This window comes from Erinaceus europaeus, chromosome 6 (assembly GCF_950295315.1).
Source record: "Erinaceus europaeus chromosome 6, mEriEur2.1, whole genome shotgun sequence".
Lineage (NCBI taxonomy): Eukaryota > Metazoa > Chordata > Mammalia > Eulipotyphla > Erinaceidae > Erinaceus > Erinaceus europaeus.
In genome coordinates, this window is record NC_080167.1 from 20,644,944 (window position 1) to 20,666,252 (window position 21,309).

The 21,309-nt window shown below is 43.9% G+C and overlaps 1 protein-coding gene across 3 annotated transcripts in view; it reads left to right on the top strand.

The window, feature by feature from the left end:
- Positions 1–21,309, top strand: part of GLT1D1 (glycosyltransferase 1 domain containing 1) — a 154,215-nt gene that overhangs the window by 100,502 nt on the left and 32,404 nt on the right. Inside the window, exon 9 of one of the 3 annotated variants that reach the window (XM_060193294.1) lies at positions 19,902–19,945. The exons of the other annotated variants lie outside the window; for them this stretch is intronic. Within the exon in view, the coding sequence (XP_060049277.1) occupies positions 19,902–19,945 (44 nt within the window). The remainder of the gene's footprint in view (positions 1–19,901; positions 19,946–21,309) is intronic. 3 annotated transcript variants of the gene reach the window in all.

The window sequence follows — 21,309 nt, forward strand, 5'->3', positions numbered from 1 at the left end:
TCCCCCTCTCTGTCTTCCCCTCCTCTCTCCATTTCTCTCTGTCCTGTCTAACAACAACGACATCAATAACAACAACAATAATAACTACAACAATAAAACAAGGGCAACAAAAGGGAATAAGTAAAAATTAAAAATTTCTTTAAAAAAAGAAATAACAAGTATAGAGCTTGTGTGGTCATACTGGTAATCACTTGAAAAACAAATCAGCCCTGGACGGGGTTAGATAGCATAATGGTTATGCAAAGAGACTCTCTTGTCTGAGGCTCCAAAGCCCCAGGTTCAACCCCCCCCCACACACACATACACCTGCTATAAACCAGAGCTGAGCAGTGCTCTGGTTGAAAAAAAAGAAAGAAAAATAAATCAGGCCTTTATCCTTGTAGTATATTTGGTATAACACACACTCACACAGCTGCACGTATAGTATAAGTGCACACACTTAGATGCATATTACATACCAACAATGTGCATGCATAGTGCGCAGACAACATGCATGTGCATATATGTGGATGTAAACATTGCACATATGTGTGAACATACAAGTACATTGATGTACATATTATGTACACATACAGCACCAACCTCTTGGTGGTAACCAGATCATTAATTCCAGATCACTAATTCCAGGCACCTAGTTAATGTTAATGGAGTCTCATAGTGACAAAGTTATTACGATTTTAATTTTCTTCCCACTCCCCTTTATTATTATTCTTTTAATCTTTAATTTAGGGGCTGGGTGGTGGCACACCTGGTTGCTTGCACATATTACAATGCAAATGGACCCAGGTTCAAACCCCCAGTCCCCACCTGCAGAGGGAAAGCTTTTTGAGTGGTGAAGCAGTGTTCGCAGGTGTCCCTCTCTCTTCCTCTCTATCTCCCCCTTCACTCTCGATTTCTGATAGTCTCTAGTCAATAAATAAATAAAGATGATAAAAAATTTTAAAACACATAAAAAGAAATTTAAAAATTTTTAATTTGTATTTATTTATTTATTTATTTATTGGATAGAGACAGTTAGAAATTGAGAGGGAGGCAGAGAGAGTACACAGTCCCAGGCCTTGCAGGTTTGATCTCAAGCTCGAGAGCTCTGCCAAAATCATGCTCCGTCAAATCCTCTCTCAGGCCAAGAAGCATCCGAGCTTGATCCCCCCTCTAAGTCTATTGGAGCTGGAGGTACTGGAGAAGCACTCTGTGTCATGCGCCTGGCATTGTTCAATCCAGATGTCAGTTGGGACAGAAAGAATAACCCACAACCCTGAGACAAACTGCGTCCCAATGATCAATACAAATTCTACTTACGGGGGAGTCGGGCAGTAGTGCAGCGGGTTAAGTGCACATGGTGCAAAACCCGAGGACCAGCGAAGGATCCCGGTTCGAACCCCCGGCTTCCCACCTGCAGGGGGGTTGCTTCACAAGCGGTGAAGCAGGTCTGCAGGTGTCTTATCTTTCTCTCCCCCTCTCTGTCTTCCCTTCCTCTCTCCATTTCTCTCTGTCCTATCCAACAATTACAACAATAAAAAACAACAAGGGCAACAAAAGGGAATAAATAAATATTCAAAAAAAAAAGTTCTACTTAGGGAATGTAGAGTACGCAAACTGAAGAAAGAAGGTCCAGACTGCTAAATGGAATATATCACTCTAAAGCTGTTTAAAATGAAGGGCTTCCAGAAGCCATCTGCACAATTTCCCATTTAACGAGGAATTCTCTCCCCTTTAAGTACACAAAATCATGTTCGTGTATTACTAGGGTTTACACTGATTAATAAATGTCAGAAATGTGAAAAAAAAAAAGAAATTGAGAGGGAAGGGGAGAGAGACAGAGAGACACCTGCAGCACTGCTTCACCACTCACAAAGCTTTCCCACTGCAGGTGGGGGCCGGGAGGTCAAACCTGGGTCCACATGCATTGTAACAAGTGCACTCAACCACATGCACCACCCGGCCCCACATTTTTTAATTTTATATATTTATTATTTATTGAATAGAGGCAGTTAGAAATTGAGAGCTCAGGGGGAGATAGAGAGGGTGAAAGACAGAGAGACACCTGCAGCCCTGCTTCACCATTTGTGCAACTTCCCTCACTGCAGGTGGGGACCAGGGGCTTGAACCTGGATCCTTGCTCATTGTAACATGTGCAGTTAACCAGGTGTATCACTGCCTGGCCTCTCCACCCTTTTTTATTAAGATCTTAATTGAAAGAAAAAGTTTGAGTTTGATACTTTTTTATTTTACTTTATTTTTATTTTTATTATTTTATGCTTAACCAGGACAGGAAGCTTCAAGCTTAGTTGCCAACAGTAGATATCTGGTAAGGATTTAGTAATGTGACTTACTTTTGTATTGTTCTTATTTTTATGCCTAGATCCTATTCATAGTGTGTCATGCAGGCTTTTTAATTATGGAAACATGCTTTAAAAAACAAATTGGGGGCCAGGTGGTGGTGCACCTGGTTAAGCGTACACATTACAATGTGCAAGGACCTGGGCTTGAGCACCCAGTCCTCACCTGCAGGGGGAAAGCTTTGCAAGTGGTGAAGCAGGGCTGCAGGTGTCTGTCTGTCTTTCTCCCTCTCTATAGCCCCCTTCCCTATTGATTTCTGGCTTTCTCTATCCAATAAATAAAGATAATAAAAATTAAAAAAATAAATTAAAAAATTGAATTGATTTCTCACACACACACACACACACACACAGAGGCATAAAATCCACTGCTCCTGGAGACCATTTTTCCCATTTTGTTGCCCTTGTTGTTGTTGTTATCATTACTGTTGTTGTTGTTAGATAGGAAAGAGAGAAACGGAGAGAGGAGGGGAAGCTGCTTCACAGCCTGTGAAGGGACTCCCCTGCAGGTGGGGAGCCTGGGGCTCAAACTGGGATCCTTATGCAGATCCCTGCGCTTTGCACCACCTGCACTTAACCAGCTGCCCTACTACCCAGCTCCCCCCATTTTTTTTTTTTTAAACCAGAGAACTTCTCAGCTGTGGTTTATGTTGGTGTAGGGGGATTGAACCTGGGACTTGGGAGCCTCAGGCATGAGAGTGTTTGCTTAACCATTATGCTCTTGCTCATTCAGCACCTCAGGGATCCCTTTTGTCAATGCTGACACTAAAGGACATTGAATCAGACATTGTTATGCAGGAGCCTATTGTAATCCTAAGTGGTTCTGAGCAAGACCAGCTTTGCCAGAAGAGGACTTGCTCTGAATTTGCAGGGGAAGAAAGACACTTGACGTCTCGTCATCCAATCTGGTCCCCTACGCCTACACTGAACTTCTCTGTTCCAGACTCTTGGAAACAGAGTTGGCAGTCAGCTGAGGTAAAGAACAAACACCTCATCACAGACCCCTGCAAGCGTCAACCCGGCTTTGACCTAGCACGTTATGATTGGGCCCTCCTCAATCGCTATCGAACAGGCCGTGGCCGGTGCGCTGCTATGTTCCATCGCTGGGGAGCCAGAGACGACCCGAACTGCCCCTGCGGCTCCAGACAGACTATGACCCACATAGTCAATGACTGCCACCTCTCCAGATTCAAAGGAGGTCTCGAAACTTTACATCAGGCTCGACCTGACGCTGTTGACTGCCTACGGAAGAAGGGCAAACGCTAGAAGAAGGGGAAGAAAGCAGATAGGATTAGGAGTGGGAGGGGCAGAGCAGCTTGACCAGAGGATGGCAAGGCTTATTGCCCCCCTAATTCCTAACAGCCCTGCCTTCCCCTTGAATCTTACAAACCTGGGAGATTGAATGAGTTCACATGGGTGGAACAGAGAATACAGAGTGCACAGACAGAGGTAAAGAATGAGAAAAGCCAGCTCGAAGGAGAGGCCTGACCCTGCTATAAGGGCTGCCAGTTGAGAGCACTGATGCTTTATTCATTGCCACAAGCTATTCATTGTGCTAATGCACCTCTTCCACCAGACGTTCCACTGTCTAGGAAATGGGGACATACTTCCTTTAGGTGCAGATTTTGCTGCTGAGTGGAGTCAGTCATGAGCAGCCGGCACTGGGCTGTGTGTACTCATGGGTTGGGCGGCCCAGTGACTTACAGATTTCTCCTACAGGCACAGACAGGGCTGCTGTCTCTTCTAGGCCTGCACCTGCGCACAGTAGAGCGACTAGAGCATGGCCTGCATGCATAAACCCATACAAATGAACTCATTTAGGCTTTTCTAGATTCCCGAGGGGGGCGGGGTGGGCAGCCATCATAGACCAGCACAGACTCAGCAACAATAGTTCTAGAGACCGGAAGTCTGATACCAAGGTGTCTGCACTGCTTCTTTGGTGGCATCTTCTTGCTGTTTTTTTTTTTTTGTTTTTTTTTTTACCTTTAGTCGGTAGAGATAGGCAGAAATCAAGAGGGAGAGAGACAGAGAGACACCTGCAACAATGCTTCACCACTGGCAAAGCTTTCCCTCTGCACATGGGGACCAGGACCTTGCACATTGTAATATGGGTGCTAAACCAGGTGCGCCACCACTCAGCTCTCTTGAGTCTTTACAGGGGGTAAGGGTAGAGTTCTTGAGTCCCCCCCACTCACCCCCTCCCCCTTTCTTTTTACAGAGACAGAAATTGAGAGGCAAGATGAGATAGAGAGGGAGAGAGAGACCTATATCACTCCTCCCCCACTCATGCACTCACGAAAACTTCTCCCTTGTAGGTGAGGGCCAGAGACTTGAACCTGGGTCCTTGTGCAGGGTAATGTGTACACTCTACTGAGTATTCCACTGTCTGGCCCCTAGGGATGGTCTCTGCTGTTTCAATACTCATCCACCCATGAGCATGAGGGTTTCACCTTCATGACCTCAACACCCCCTCTTCTAACACCATCACATTTTGGGGCTAGGGAATTGGAGAGGTGCATGGAAGTACAGATCAGAGCAATTCATGTGCTTTACCAAATCTTAGAGGAGAACATCTTAGACACCACTACCATCAGAAGAATGCTAGATACCACTACCATCAAAACCTTGATGGCATCTTGGCAGACAATTGCGTTAGGGGTATAAATTCTTTTCCTTTTCTTTCTTTCTTCCTTTCTTTCTTTTTTCTTTTTCTTTTCCTTTTCTTTTCTTTTTTTTTTTTTTCTCTTTTGCCTACAAGGTTATTGCTGGGACTTGGTGCTGGCACTATGAATCCACTATTCCTGGCAGTCATTTTTTTTACATTTTATTAGATAGGACAGAGAGAAAATGAGCAAGGAGGGGGAGAGTAATATGGGAGATGGTGCATAAAGCATAGGACTCTGAAGCATGAGGTCCTGAATTTGCTCCCTGGCAGCACATGTACCAGTGATGTGTGGTTCTTTCTTTCTTTCTCCTCCTGTCTTTCTCATTAATAAATGTCTTTGAAGAGAGAGGGGAGATAGATAGGGAGAGAAAGACACCAGCAGACACGCTTTACTGCTTGTGAAGTGTCCTCCCTACAGGTGAGGCATGGGGGGGTTCAAACCTGGATCCTTGCATGGATCCTTGTGCTTATTACTATGCTCACTTAACCGGGTACACCACTCCCTGGCCCCTTAGTGTCTAAATTCTGAAGGCAGCATGGAGTCTAGATAGTTGCCAATACCTGTAGCCAACTCGTTTACCTCTCATTTTAGACTCTATCCCCAGAGAAGATTTAACACAGATGAAGCCAGATGTGTTTCAATGCCACCAGTAATTCAGATAAGCTGACATCTTTCAGTTTTGTGTCTTTTTTTTTTTTTTATTCAAAGGACTGTTCAGCTCTGGCTTATGATGGTGTGGGGGGGATTGAACCTGTGACTTCAGAGTCTTAGGCAAGAAAATCTGATTGCATAACCATTATGCTGTCTACCCCCTCCTGTGTGCTTATTTCTTAACCATAACTGGCAGTCTGCTGGCACAGGTGTATGAACTGGATCTTTGGAGGAGCTGGGCTTCCTATAGGTTAGATGCCACATCTGCTCATATCCTTGGTGTCAGAGCAGAGTGTCATGGAAGGCTGAGTTGAGGAAAGAGGTGAATGTCACAGTCCACTTCCATGAGCACCCCCCTACACACACGTGCATGCACACCCACCCTCACCAGTGCCCACTCCCATACACACACACACACACACACACACACACACACACACACACACACGTGTACACGCCAGAAATCAGCTGTTCAACAATGCCTTCACTGATATTTAAAGATAACTCTTTTTAAAAAAAAAATGTTTATTTATTCCCTTTTGTCGCCCTTGTTGTTTTATTGTTGTAGTTATTATTGTTGTTGTTATTGATGTCATCGTTGTTGGATAGGACAGAGAGAAATGGAGAGAGGAGGGGAAGACAGAGGGGGAGAGAAAGACACCGGCAGACCTGCTTCACCACTTGTGAAGTGACTCCCCTGCAAGTGGGGAGCTGGGGGCTCAAACTGGGATCCTTAGGCGGGTCCTTGCTCTTTGTGCTGCGTGTGCTTAAGCCGTTGCGCTACGGCCCAACTCCCAAAGAAAACTGTTCTATGCTGTGCTTTGTTCTTACATATCACTATTCTAGCCTGCATCATAAAATGCTTGTTTTTACTAAAAAGAAAATGATTTTGTGATTTGCTCCATAGTCTGAAGTGTGAAAGACACTGACTTGGATGCTGCTGGATGGTGTGTGTGTGTGTGTGTGTGTGTGTGTGTGTGTGTGTGTGTGTGAGTTAAAGTGACAGCTCCTTCTAACCATGTTCCCTCTCTCACTGAGGACTGTCTCTCAGGAACTTTTTAACTCTCAGAGTCCACCTCGCTTCACCTCGCTTCACCTGGCTCAGACTTGACCTCAGCTGACATACACCTTCCTGAGCCCTCAATTTAAACACTTCTTTCCTCTCATCCTCATCAGATTTCTAAAATCTCTCAATTTTCAGTCAAGGATTCAGCTTAATGTCACTTCTGAGTGCAGAAATAGGAAGAGAGTAGAGCGATTTCACACTGGAATTTGCATAGTTACCACGATGTGATGGGTTATTATGCTGAGAGTTGGGAAATGGATTTGAGAAGTGGGTCAGAGGTCAGACCTTGGGCCACATTAGAATGCAAAGAGGTGAGCCTCCAAAGAGGTGAGCCTCCCTTGTGCTGCAATTATTTCTGACACCAGATATGAGTACTTTCCTCTTCAATGTGTGTCTTCTTTAACTAGAGAGCTTAGTGGTTAAACAAACCCTTCACATATAAATGATACACTCTGCAGGCAGGATCTTCCTGGGTCCTGTGCAGTGCCTCTTAGAACCAGTTTGCATTGACTGAAAGCTGCCATCTTGGATGAGGGATGTCTGTTATTGGAGGATGGATGATTGCAGTATGGACAATATGATCCCCCCTTGTCCCTCTTTCTTGCCACAAAACTGGTCACAGAACTTTCTCAGGGAAACTACCACTTACTTGACTGCAAGTATCATGCCAACTTTGTAAAAAGAAAATATACTAGAAATTACAAGAGTTGTCAAGATAGCATGCAAACATGAGGCCCGGTCTTTGGTCTTTATGGAGACCAGGCTTAGAAGAACCAAGAAACCCCAGAAGTCAGAAGTCTTGCCACCATTACAACCTGGGATGCTGGGATAGCCTGAGGGTGCTTCTTCTGGAGCACGTGCTCTCTGGGTTGGAGAGAACTTGACTGGAGCCAACCTAGGCTGCTGCGTGGGAGAGGGATCAGGAACTCCTGTCAGGCTAGCGTTGCAGGAGAGAGACTTTGGGACTCGGAGCCAGAGGGCAATCCAATGTGTTTAATCAGAAAAGAAGACTCTTATACATCCCAAGAAGGAAGTAGTAAGGTGTGGCTAGGAGAGGGGGCGGAGTGAAAAGAGTGCAAACCAATGGGGATTAAATGGTGGAAAACAGGGTGTGACTAGGAGAGGGGGCGGAGCAAAAAAATGAATGTGAACCAGTGGGGATTAAAAGGTGGAAAACAGGGTGTGATTAGGAGAGGGGGTGGAGTGGAAAAAGAGCTTGAACCAGTGGGGATTAAACTGCGCTGGTCTCAGACAAAACAATGATTATGTAAATAGACCACAGCATCAAGCAATGCAGGGGAACCTGGTGTGACACAGATAGAAACAGAAGCAGAACTAGCCAAAGGAGAAATGTTACCAACACTGGGAGAATGAGTTGTGAACTTTTTTTTTTTTTTAGTTTCTGGATAGTTCTATTCATGGTACATTGTCTACAGGTTGGGTAGCATCTGCCCTTTTGGGAGAGAGGACCTGGTCCCTGATCCCACATGCATGTGGTTAATGAGGAAGAGCCTCAGAGAAGCAGGTTCTGGCAGAAGAGGTAACAAGGTGGCTAGAGAGATAGTTCACTGGGTAGAATATGTGTCTATGGATCCAGCTTTGTGTCCCAACACTACATAGATGATACCCTGACACCAGAGGGGGTCCCGGTGATATAGTGACTCTCATTCTCTCTGTCTTGGAATGGAAAAATACTCCAGGGTCAGTGAAATTGCACACGATCCAGACCTTGACTTGCTTCATGAGTAAGTGAATGAATGGTGATATGGGTGCTGAGTGCCCAAGAAGAACTAATACCCATGAATATGTGGATACCTGTTTGATTTCCTTACCAACTAGAGAGTAGAACCAAATAGAATCAGTTCATGGGAATAATATGGCCAGTACTTTTTTTTTTTTTTTGCCTCCAGGGTTATTGCTGGGGCTCAGTGCCTACTCTACAAATCCACTGCTCCTGGAGGCCATTTTTTTTTTCCCATTTTGTTGGCCTTGTTGTTATTGTTGCCATTGATGATGATGTTGTTGGGTAGAACAGAGAGAAAACCAGAGAGGAGAGGAAGACAGAGAGGGGGAGAGAAAAATAGACACTTGTAGACCTGCTTCACTGCCTGTGAAGCTTCCCCCCTGCAGGTGGGGAGCAGGGTTCAAACCTGGGTCCTTGTACATGGTAACATGTGTGTTTAACTGAGTGTGCTACCACCTGGTGCCCTGTTGGTATGCTTCTAATTCTGCTTTTAAAAACCCCTTCTGTTTCATTTGGTTTAATACCCCCTGCATTCTATTTACATAACACTGTATTCTACTTACATAACCTCTGTTAACAAGCACCACCCTCCCTCCAGGGCATTGGTGGTTCAGTGGTAGAATTCTTGCCTGCTCCACCCCCTCTCCTTGTCATACCCTGATTTTCACCAGTCACTTTTCTCTCCACCCTCTCTGCGTTGCATCCTGTTCCCACCCTACTGGGCTAGTATATTTATAAGGACAAGATTGTTTGTAGTTTTTAGTTTAGCTTAGCTTGGTATAGATTGCACTGCGTCCTGCATGAATAAAGAGATACTGCCTACAGCTCAACCATGAGTCCCTGGTCATCTGTTACCCGCCCGTGAAGCCAGCCCGGCGAAAACAACAGTGCCCTCATTATAGTTTTATCTATGCCCTTTGTCACTTACATGGACATGTCTGTGTTTCCTACATAATACACATGTTTGTATCCATAGATATGTATATGTATGTTTATTTGTATCATGTTGTTTACATCCATAATTCATCCTTTCAAGAAATACCTATGTGCATTCTAGGTATAAGGGTTGATTCTAGCAAATAGAATAGATATGGCTGCTGGCCCCAAGAAGCATTCACACTGAGAGTTGGGCAGTAGCACAGTGGCTTAAGCGCATATGGCCAAGAAGCATTCACAGGTAGAGGGGTGTGGGCGTCAGAAGCTAGGCTACAGTTTGAACAGTGCTCCATGTGTAACTCACTGCTTTGCAGCCTGGAAGGCAACTTTGCCTCACTTGTCCTTTGCATACCACTACTCTGCTTTTTAATTAATTTATTTACTATTGAATAAAGACAGAAATTGAGAGTGGAGAGGGAGATACAGGGAGGGAGAGAGTCATAGAGACACTTGCAGCTCTGCTTCACCCCTCATGACTTTCCCCCTGCAGGTGGTGACCAGGGACTTGAACCTGGGTCCTTGTGCATTGTAACGTGAGCACTTAACCAGGTATGCCGACACCTGGCCCCCCACTACTCTGTTTTTTTTTTTTTTTTTAAACTGGCTTTTACTTGCCTTGTACTGACCATTTATAAAATCATAGGGTGATGCTTTTAGGTTGCTATGTCTATTTTACCAGTTAGGTGCCATACATAAATTTCTTTCTGTGGGACTTCTCAGGTTTTTTTTTTTTTTTTTTTTTGTCACCAAGGTTTCACAACTCCAATTCTCCCGACAACCTTTTTTTTTTTTTCTTTCTGATAGAGAATGAGAGACAGAAAGATAGAGAGGGAGAGGGAGAGGGAGAGGGAGAGGGGGAGGGAGAGGGAGAGGGAGAGGGAGAGGGAGAGGGAGAGGGAGAGGAGAGGGAGAGGGAGAGGAGAGGGAGAGGGAGAGGGAGAGAGAGAGAGAGAGAGAGAGAGAGAGAGAAAGGAGAGACAATGCAGCACTTTTCCACTGCTCCACTGCTCATGGGGCTTGAACCTGGGTCCTTGAGCATGGCGATGTTTTCCTTCTACTGGGTGAGCCACCTGCCTGCCTCCTTAGCAAGAAAAATAAATAAATAAATAAATAAATAAATAAATAAATAAATAAAGCTGTATGTTAGTCCTGTATGAACCCCCCCCCCCAAACACTGCTCAACTCTGATTTATAGTGTTATGGTGGATTGAACCTGCGACTTTGGATCTTCAGGCATGGGAGTCTATCTGCGTAATCATTATGCTATCTCACTGTGTAAAACCTGCCAAGGCCTTCTTGCTTGTGGGGAGTTAACACCTTTGGAGGTAAACACCAGCTGTGTCAGATGAAGGGTGGTGCTGTGTAACCATGAAGCATAGTGACTGCTGGCTGGGTGCAGGGCACCCCTGTGCTTCAGTCTTTGCGTCTGTCAAATGGGCATGGCTGAGAAAATGCCTCCTGTCTGCCAGTTTGTTGTAGAGAGCGAATGAGTGAACCCTTGTGCCAAACAAAGAACAGGAGCCAACTCATAAGGGTGGCCATGAGTTTATTTTTGACTTTTTATTTTATTCATGTATTATTATCATTCTATTTCTGTTGCTACTAGCATTATCACTGGGACTCGGCACCTGCATGATGAATCCACTGCTTCCAGTGACCTTTTTTTTTTTTTTCTCCTTCGTTGTTTTTATTTTGTTGATAGAAACATGGGAATTGAGAGGAGAGGAAGGAGATAGGGAGGGAAAGAGAAAAACTTAGCACTGCTTCATTGCTCAGGAAGCTCCCTGCTGCAGGTAGGGAATCCTGGTCTTGAACCCAGGTCTTTGCACATAGGAACATATGCTCTCTACCATGCACACTGTGACCAGGCCCTGTAGCACCATGGATTTAAAAAAAAAAAAAAAAAGATAAAAAAATAATAATTTCCAGGGTTTCATAGCTCTGAGCTAACTTTTTGAGCTAGAGAAAAAGAACGCAGTACAGAAACTTCCACCTGTGCAGTTAGGGAGGGACAGGGCTCAAACCTGTGTGAATGAAGCTGAGGGGTATTACACACAGATCTTTGACTTCTGCTGTTCCCTCTCTGCGTTAACATACTCAAATTGTGTTTTAGCGGCAGGACAGTCTGAGTTTGATTTGGTCTTTGACTTCTCAGTTCAGCTGTCTCTGTAGAGCGTGTGGCTTGGGTGGGGATGGTGGTGGCAACTGAGGGGGTATTTTTCCTCCTGCTCTTTGAGATGGGAGTGTGGTAATGAACATCTGATTTGAGAACCACAACTTGAATGACTTTCCATGTATCGCCTTCTATCGGAGGTTATTCGCCACCAGCCTGGGAGTTCGAAACAATATATTTTGCTGGACCATAAGGAAACTTAGCGGTGAAGCAGGTCTGCAGGTGTCTCTCTTTCTCTCCTCCTCTCTGTCTTCCCCTCCTCTCTCCATTTCTCTCTGTCCTATCCAACAAAGATGACATCAATGATAATAACTACAACAATAAAACAACAAGGGCAACAAAAGGGAATAAATAAATAAATAAATATTTTTAAAAAGAAAGCTCAGAAAGAGGAAATAGGAATTCCCTTTGGGGCTTGTACTGTTTTTGCTTTTTAAATTTCCATAACATGTACTTTCATGAAATAAGAACATCTACCCTAGTATCCTCCCTTCCCCCACTCTTTCTTGTTCTCTTTCCCCCTTATCTTGTAGTTCCTTCCACTTGGCTTCACTAAGAGATTTGAAAATGAACTGATGTGGAAGGTAAATCTGGAAAAGTTTAATGCAGTTTGTACTTTTGACTTGAAAGTCGCTTTTATATACCTTTAGCTAAATCTTAAAGTGGTAGGCCTTTCAGTGATCTTGTTAAATCTTTTTTTTTTCCTCGACAAATTATTTTTTTTCCCTTAAATATCTAACCAGGAGAGCTGAAGTGTGCTGGCACATACACTCCCCAAATTAAAAAAAATTATAGGTAAAATATTAATTTGAAAATGAATATGCAGAACCACAGGATGGTTTCATTGAATTACTTCTCCATCATAGTATAGGTCATGGTTAGGGGCCCTGAGAAAGCTTATCTGGTGGAGTGAGTCTTACAGTGTGTGAGGACTTGGGTTGGAGCCCTGGCATCACCCAGAAGCACCAAGTACAACAGTGTGGAACCCCAGGGGTGGTGGAGAGGTGCTATAGCATCTCTCTTCTCTGCTCTAGATAAAAAATTGAAAGGGGTCAGGCAGTGATGCACCAGGTTAAGCACACATAGTATGATGCACGAGGACCCACTCAAGGACCCTGGTTCAAACCCTCGTCTTCCCACCTGTAGGGCCGGTCACCTCACTAGTGGTGAAGCAGGTCTGCAGGTGCCTGTCTTTCTCTTTCCCTCTTTATCTCCCCTCCCCTCTCAATTTCTCTCTGTCCCATCCAATAACATGGGGGGAAATGGCCACCAAGAGCAGTGGGTTCATATTGTAGGCATCGAGCCCCAGTGATAACCCTGAAGAAAAAAAAAATGGCCATGGAGACTGCTAAGTGGTGCTATTCATGCAAAAGACCCTGAGTTATTCCCCAAACACTGTATTAAACAATATATATATGGTTATACTGCAGTGCAATTGAGATGATTTGACCAAAAAGGACCAGAAATGGAAAGCAGAAAGCAAGACCTCGCTGGGTGACATTTGGCAGATATTTACCAAGCTCAGAACCCTGGTAGGAATGGGTAATACACACAAAACCTGGGAGTCACTTCTGGTCTGGATGATCAGCTACCGTTTTTCCCTAGAGGTTAACATTTATCTGTGACTTGGGTTTCAGAGAGTGGCTTCCCAGTGTAGGGTGACATCTTCTTAGAGGAGAAGTGGGTTAGGATGATACAGCCAGTGAGCTCAGAGGATAGAAAAGAATCTCATTGTTCACAGGGGCCTTTATGACCTGTTAGATAACAGCTTTTGAATATGAGCCAGAGAACTAGCAGAGTGTGGATTTCAGGGTCTGGTCTACCACCTGGCTCCTTAAATCCAAATCCTGGCCCAGCATCCTTCTAGTCGTATGCACCTGGCTAAGATGCACAGCCTCTCTGAACGCGAGGTGTTCTCTTTCTTACAACAGACTTCAGATTGTGGAAGAGCAATAGATAACACATACGCTGTCCCTAGCACTAAGTGAGTAAGTTCCTCTCAGAGTTTATGATGTTCTCTGTGATGCTCTCATTTGGTGCCAGGGGTGGTACCCAGGGCCGCAGGCATGCAAGGCAGGTAGGTGCTTCAACACTGAGCCACCTCCCTGCCTCTAGACCTCTTCACACCTGTTAAAATTTCCAGGACAGTGCCAGCATTTTGCTTCATAAATTTCTTTTTCATTTCTTTTTTTTCCCCCCTTTTTCTTTCTTTTTTATTTTATTTTTTTACCGGCACACTGTTTAGCTCTGGCTTATGGTGGTGCAGGGGATTGAACTTGGGACTCTGGAGTCTCAGGCATGAAAGTCTGTTTGCATAGCCATTATGCTATCTACCCTCTGCCTCGTGAATTTCTTTCTTTTTTTTTTTTTGACCTGTAATCCTTTTTTGGGGGGAAGGGAATTAATGTTTTACATTCAACAGTAAGTACAATAGTTTGTACATGCATAACATTCCCCAGTTTCCCATATAACAATACAACCCCCACTAGGTCCTCTGAATCCTTCTTGGACCTGTATTCCCCCCACCCACCCACACCAGAGTCTTTTACTTTGGTGCGATATGCCAATTCCATTTCAGGTTTTACTTGTGTTTTCTTTTCTGATCTTGTTTTTCAATTTTGGCCTGAGAGTGAGATCATCCCATATTCATTCTTTTGTTTCTTACTTATTTCACTCAACATGATTTTTTCAAGGTCCATCCGAGAATGAATTTCTTATTGTTGGTGTTTGCAGTGTTTATTTTTTAATCATGTGTCAACTATATCTTTCCTTTTTTAAAATTTTTCTGTATTTATTTATTTTCTCTTTTGTTGCCCTTAGTTGTTTTTTTATTGTTGTTGTGGTTATTATTGTTGTTGTTATTTATGTTGTTGTTCTTGTTATTTCTGTCATCGTTGTTGGCTAGGACAGAGAGAAATGGAGAGAGGAGGGGAAGACAGAGAGGGGGAGAGAAAGACAGACACCTGCAGACCTGCTTCTCTGCCTGTGAAGCGACTCCCCTGCAGGCGCTTTGCACCACATGCGCTTAACCCGCAGCACTACTATCTGACTCCCTCTTTTCTTTTCTTTTTTTGAAGCTTTACTCATTTTACTTGATAGAACAGAGAGAGATTAAGAGAGCGGGGAAGATAGAAAGTGACAAGAGAGAGAAAGAGAGAGAAAGAGAGAGACTTACAGCATTGCTTCACTGCTCATGAAGCTCTCCCCCTACAGATGGGGGCCAGGGGCTTGAACCCAGGTCCTTGTGCATGGTGATGTGTGCACCTAATCAGGTGAGCCACCACCCCAGTCCCAGCTGTCCTTTTCTGAGTTGTTCTACCTGCAGAAATGTGTGTCATAATGGTGCGTGTCTGCTCTGCTGTTCCTGTAAGTTTGCTGTCAAAATACATTAAACTGTAAACAAGGGTTCCAGGTGGTGTTGCACCTAGTTGAACACATATGATACCATGTGCAAGGGCCAGGGTTCAAGCCCCCGGTCCCCCACCTGTGCGTGCAGGGGTGTAGTGGAGGGGAAGAAGGGAAGATTTACTAGTGGTAAAGCAGTGCTGTAGGTGTTGTCTTTCTCGTTCCTTTAAGCAACATTTTTTCTCTGTCTCTATCCAATAAATATTTGTTTATTTTAAATATTTATTTATTTATTGCCTTCAGGGTTATCGTTGGGGCATGGTGCCAGCACTACGAATCCAATGCTCCTGGCAGCCATTTTTTCCATTTTTAAGCACAGAGAGAAATTGAGAAGGAAGGGGGAAGTAGAGAGGGAGAGAGAAAGATAGACACACCTGCAGGCCTGCTTCAATGCTTGTGGAGCAACCCTCTGCCACCGGAGGCTCGAACTGGGATCCTTGTGCAGGTTCTTGTGCTTTGTACTATGTGCACCACCGCCTGGCCTCCTCTTTATTTTATTTTAATGAGAGAGAGAGAGATACAGAGATATAGAGATACAGAAAGAAAGATGCAGAAAGACCAGGGCTCTGCTCAACTCTGGTTTATGGTGGTACTGGGGATTTAGCCTGAGTCTCTGAGCTTCAGGCAAGATAGTGTTTTGCATAACCATTATGCTATCTTCCCAGCACTCCAGTAAATATTTGAAAAGAAAAGAACCTTCCATTTTCTTTTCTTTAAGAAACTCCCATTTTCTAGGCTCAAAAAAAGGTGTAAACAAGCTCTTTCTAGGAATAAGTTTGATTTTCTGTATGCTTCTTCTAAGCAGGGTTAAATGAGCCCGGTTACTAGTCCCTGGAGTAAGTCTCTCTTTCTCTCTCTTTAAAGATTCATACATTATTATTTATTGTGACTGTTTAAAATTCCTTTATTGTGGAATTAATGTTTTACATTCGACAGTAAATATAATAGTTTGTACATGCATAACATTTCCCAGTTTTCCATATAATAATACAACCCTCACTAGGTCCTCTGTCATCCTTTTTGGACCTGTATCCCCCACCCACCCACTCCAGAGTCTTTTACTTTGTTGCAATACGCCAAAAATAAGTGATTATTTATAGTGCTGTTACCATAGCCATGTCTTCTCTAGCTAGTACAGTGCATTATATAAGTCTATTCATTGAATACCTTGTGCCTTTCTACCTCCCTCCTTCCCTCCCTCCCTCCTTCCCTTCCTTCCTTCCTTCCTTCCTTCCTTCCTTCCTTCCTTCCTTCCTTCCTTTTCTTCTTTCCTTCCTTCCTTTCTTTCTTTTCCTCCCTGGAATAAACCTTAGCTACACCTGTAGTCCTAAGGATTTGGGGTTCAGTGTACATGTGTGCACATACAACATCTTCCTTCCGAGCAATTGAGACAAAGTTTCTGGAAACACAGCATTATTGCAGCCAGAGTGAAAAACTCTGAGGATATCCTATTCTTAAACCATGAAGTGAGGTGCCATTGCTAACAGCCACTGGTAAGGTGCTAATGAGAGCAGAATTAGAGGGTGCTCTCACTTCCAGCTTAAGGAGAATCATGGACAGCCTCAGACAATGGATCAGTAAAACGTGTGACTCTCTCCTCCACCTGCCTTTTGAAAGACGGGTTGGGAATTTTTTGTTATGCTGGCAGTAATCAAAGCAGGCTTTATCAGTTCATCTTAAGTTGTAGTCACTATTCATAACACTGGTGGGGAGAGCACGAAGGGCAAAGCTGGGGTCTGTTCTGCTTTCCTTGGATTGGGTGAAGTGACAGTAGTGAAAGCATCCTACAGCTCTACCCAGAGTGCACTGGCGGAGGCCTGTGGGGCTGGGCATAAGGACCGTGCTCAGTAAACTTGCATGAGCAAGAAGAGGGTGTGTACACATGGCATGCCACTGAGGTGTTGGTGATGGTCCTTTAGAAATAAGGTGCTGGCTTCCAGGCATCTACACATCCTTCTTTTCACCTCTCAGTTCGAGGACACTGAGCAGTGTGCTGGTGTCACCTGGTGTTTTGTCACCAGCTGATGGGTGATTTGTATTCATGATGCAGTCTGTAACTCTCAACCTCTCTTTCTTTCTGGAAGGTTTGAGTGTCTAACCCTTTTTTCCTCCCTCTCACACAGCAGAGTCTTCTCAGCAAAAGCGTGAATCTGACTGTGTTTGAACTCCTGGTTTCTTTCTTTCATTTTTTAGTGATTTATTAAGTTTTACATACATTTTCTTTTCTTTTTTTAAAATTTATTTATTTATTTTCGCTTTTGTTGCCCTTATTGTTTTTATTGTTGTTGTAGTTATTATTGTTGTTGTTAGATAGGACAGAGAGAAATGAAGAGAGGAGGGGAAGACAGAGAGGAGGAGAGAAAGATAGACACCTGCAGACCTGTTTCACCGCCTGTGAAGCGACTCATCCGCAGGTGGGGAGCTGGGGGCTCGAACCGGGATCTTTATGCCGGTCCTTGCGCTTCGCACCATGTGCACTTAACCAGCTGCACTACTGCCCAACTCCCATACATTTTCTTTTAAACCAGAGCACTGCTCAACTCTGGATTATGGTGGTATGGGGGATTGAACTTCTGAGCCTCAGACATGAGAGTCTGTTTGCATAACGTTTATTCTATCTTCCCCACCCCACTCCTGGATATATCCCCAGGAGAGGAATTGCAGGGTTTGCCTTCACTTTTTCCCTAAGTTATACCTACACTAGTTATTACTTTTGGGTGTCCTTCCTTTTCTCCTCTTCTCTCTCAGACAAGTGAAACAGTGCCTGACTTCCTCTGGTGTTTTCCAAATTTGCTTCTTATTCGTTGATGGTATGAAAACAAAGATTCCTCAGCAGGTCCCAGTGGAACTGGGGTCCAGAGCCCTCTGATCATCTTCACCTTAACTTTTCCCCACTCTGGGAGTATGGACCAAAATTTTTTGTAGGGTGCAGAAGGGATTTCCGGCTTCTGTAATTACTTCTCTACTCGACGTGGGTATTAACGGGTTGATCCACACCCCCAGCCGGTTTCTGTCTTTTACTAATGGGGTAGATGATAGCTTTTACTTTCAGGCCTTTACGCAACTACTCCTGAGTCTGATTAAAAACACACAAGCAGGGAGTTGGGTGGTAGCGCAGCAGGTTAAGCGTACGTGGCGCAAAGCACAAGGGCCGGCATAAGGATCCCAGTTCGAGCCCCCGGCTCCCCCCCCCACCTGCAGGGATGTCGCTTCACAAGGAGTGAAGCAGGTCTGCAGGTGTCTATATTTCTTTCTCCCTCTCTGTCTTCCTCTCCTCTCTCCATTTCTCTCTGCCCTATTCAACAACAACTACATCAATAATGACAACAATAATAACCACAACAATAAAAAAAACAAGGGCAACAAAAGGGAATAAATACAAATTTTAAAAAAGCGCTTTTCAAAGTCTAAACTACAGAGTCACCAGAAAAGTCATTGACACATTTATCTTTTTTCTTTCTTTTCTTTTTTAAAATTTTTATTATTTTTTAGGACAGAGAGAAATTGAGGGGGGAACTACAGGACCAAAAAGGATGGCAGAGGACCTAGTGGGGGTTGTATTGTTATGTGGAAAACTGGGAAATGTTATGCATGTACAAACTATTACATTTACTGTTGAATGTAAAATATTAATTCCCCATTAAAGAGAAAAGAAAAAGAAATTGAGGGGGCAGGGGGAGACAGAGAGGGAGAGAGATACCTGCAGACTTGCTTCATCACTTGTGAAGTGACCCCCTTGTAGGTGGAGAATGGGGGGCTCGAACTGGGATCCTTGAATTTCATACTATGTGTGTACCGTGTGCCATCACAACACATTTTTTCATAGGGAAAAAAAAACACATGACAGCTGGTTGAGTGCACATGTTACAATGTGCAAGGACCCAGGTTCAAGCCCCTGGTTCCCACCTGCAAAGGGAAAACTTCACAAGTGGTGAAGTAGTGCTGCAGGTGTCACTCTGTCTCTCTCCCTCTCCATCACCCACTTCCCTCTCAATTTCTGGCTGTGTCTATCTAGGAAGTAAATAAAGATAATAAAAAAAGATGAAAAAAAAAACAACACATGTTTCTGGCAACCCAGTACATTACCTCCTGATCAAATCTGGCATAATTCCTTGGTAATCAATAAATCAAGATGGGAAGAAATGAAAAAACCTATATTGGCATAGCTGATCAGCTTGATAACATTGCCATAAGTTCTTGCATCAATTCAGCAAACATTTATCCATCACCAGGGATCAGAACTTCAGCCCTGCCCCCACAGGGCACATTCCCACCATATGTGAAACAGGAGTAAAATCCAGACTCAAAGTTAACCTGGCTTTGCGCAAGTTAAGATCTGTTCTTACCTGCTGTGGAGCTGGTATAGTCCAGGGGGCTTTTAGAACATTGCTTAGTTTTGTAAGCGGCAGCACTGTCTGTATCTGGACATTTTCATCCCTACCCCCCACCCCCAATGAAACCCATAGCCATTAGCAGTTATTCTTTATTTTTCTCCACCCAGTTATTCTTTATTTTTCTCAAAGCATAGGTCCATTTCAGACTTGTTCTTCTTCCTCCTGCTCCTCCTACTCCTCCTCTTCCTCCTCTTCCTCTCCTCCTCCTCCTCCTCCTTTCTCTTCTTCTTTTCCACCTCCTCCTCACTCCTTTTCCAGGGTTATTGGCCATGGCAGCCAGTTTTCCTTTTTATTTTTATTTTTTTGATAGGATAGAGAAAGTGCGGGTGGGTGTTAGACAGAGAAGGAGAGAGAAAGATAGGCACGTGCTTCCGTACACATGAAGTGTCCCCACTGCAGGTGTGGTGTGGGAGTTTGAATCCTGATCCTTATGCAGATCCTTGCACGTAGTACTATCAGCGCTTAACCAGGTGAACCACCACTCGGTCCCTAGGCTTTTTTAAAAATCCATCTTTGTGTGATTTCAGGTAGATCCAGTGTTCTCAAGGGAAGTTAAGGCCAAAATTAAGAGGTAAGAGGAAGAGGTGAGGACTGGGGAAATAGCAAAATGGTTATGCAAATGACTTTCATGCCTGAGTCTCTTGAGTTCTTAGGTTCAGTCCCTAGCACCATCATAAACCATAGGGAAAGGAGAGTCTCTTCAACAAATGATGTTGGAAAAATTTGGTTGAAACATTCAGAAGAATGAAACTGAACCACTGTATTTCACCAAACACAAAAGTAAATTCCAAGTGGATTGGATCAAGGACTTGGATGTTAAACCAGAAACTATCAAATACTTAGAGGAAAATATTGGCAGAACTCTTTTCTGTATAAATTTTAAAGGCATCTTTACTAACACAAACCCAATTACACCCCTAGTCCTCACCTGCAAGGGGGGACATTTCATGATCAGTGAAGTAGGACTGCAGGTATCTCTCTGTCTCTCTCCCTATCACCCCCTTCCCTCTCAATTTCTGGCTGTCTCTAATTATATATATCCAATTATAAAGAAGACTAAAACAAAAATAAACCAATGGGACTACATCAAATTAATAAGCTTCTGCACAGTGAAAGAAACCACTACCCATCATAAACCATAGCTTAGCAATGCTTTAGTAATAAAATAAAATAAAATAAAGAGTGAGAGGTTTGGGGGCCAGGTGGTGGCGCACCTGGTTGAGCGCACATGTTACAATGCGCAAGGACCCAGGTTTGATCCCCTGGTTCCCACCTGCAGGGGAAAAGCTTCACAAGTGGTGAAGTAGGGCTGCAGGTGTCTCTCTGTCTTTCTCCCTTCCTATCACCTCATTCGCTTTCGATTTCTACCGGTCTCTATCCAATAAATAAATAAATAAAGACAATTAAAAAAATTTTTTTAATGTGAGAGGTTTTGTGCGCAGGCCTTATGGGATAAGAAGCCACAGCCATGCATATGCTTAATTTCACCATACCTGGGCCACTTTTTCATTCAAGGAGAAACAGAAGGAGAGACAACAGTTTCCCCTGATGCTATGGTACCTCCCATGTGATGCCAGTGCTCCTGCCTTGGCCTGACACCTGGGATCAAACCTCAGGCCTTGTGCAGGAAAGGCATGAATTCTACCCACTGTACCATCTCCCAGGCTGTTCTGATTACACTTCTTTTTTTTTTTTTTTTTTCTTAAGCCTCTGGTTTTCTTTTCTTTTTTCTTTATTTTTATTTGATAGAGCAGAGAGAAATTGAAAGGGAGGAGGAGAGAGAGAGAGACAGAGAGACACCTGCAGCACTTTTTTTCACCACCTGCCAAGCTTTCCCCCTGCAGGTAGGGACCGGGGGCGTGAAATGGGTCCTTGTGCACTGTAATGTGTGCTCTCAATCAGGTATGCCACCACCCAGTTCCTTTATTTATTTTT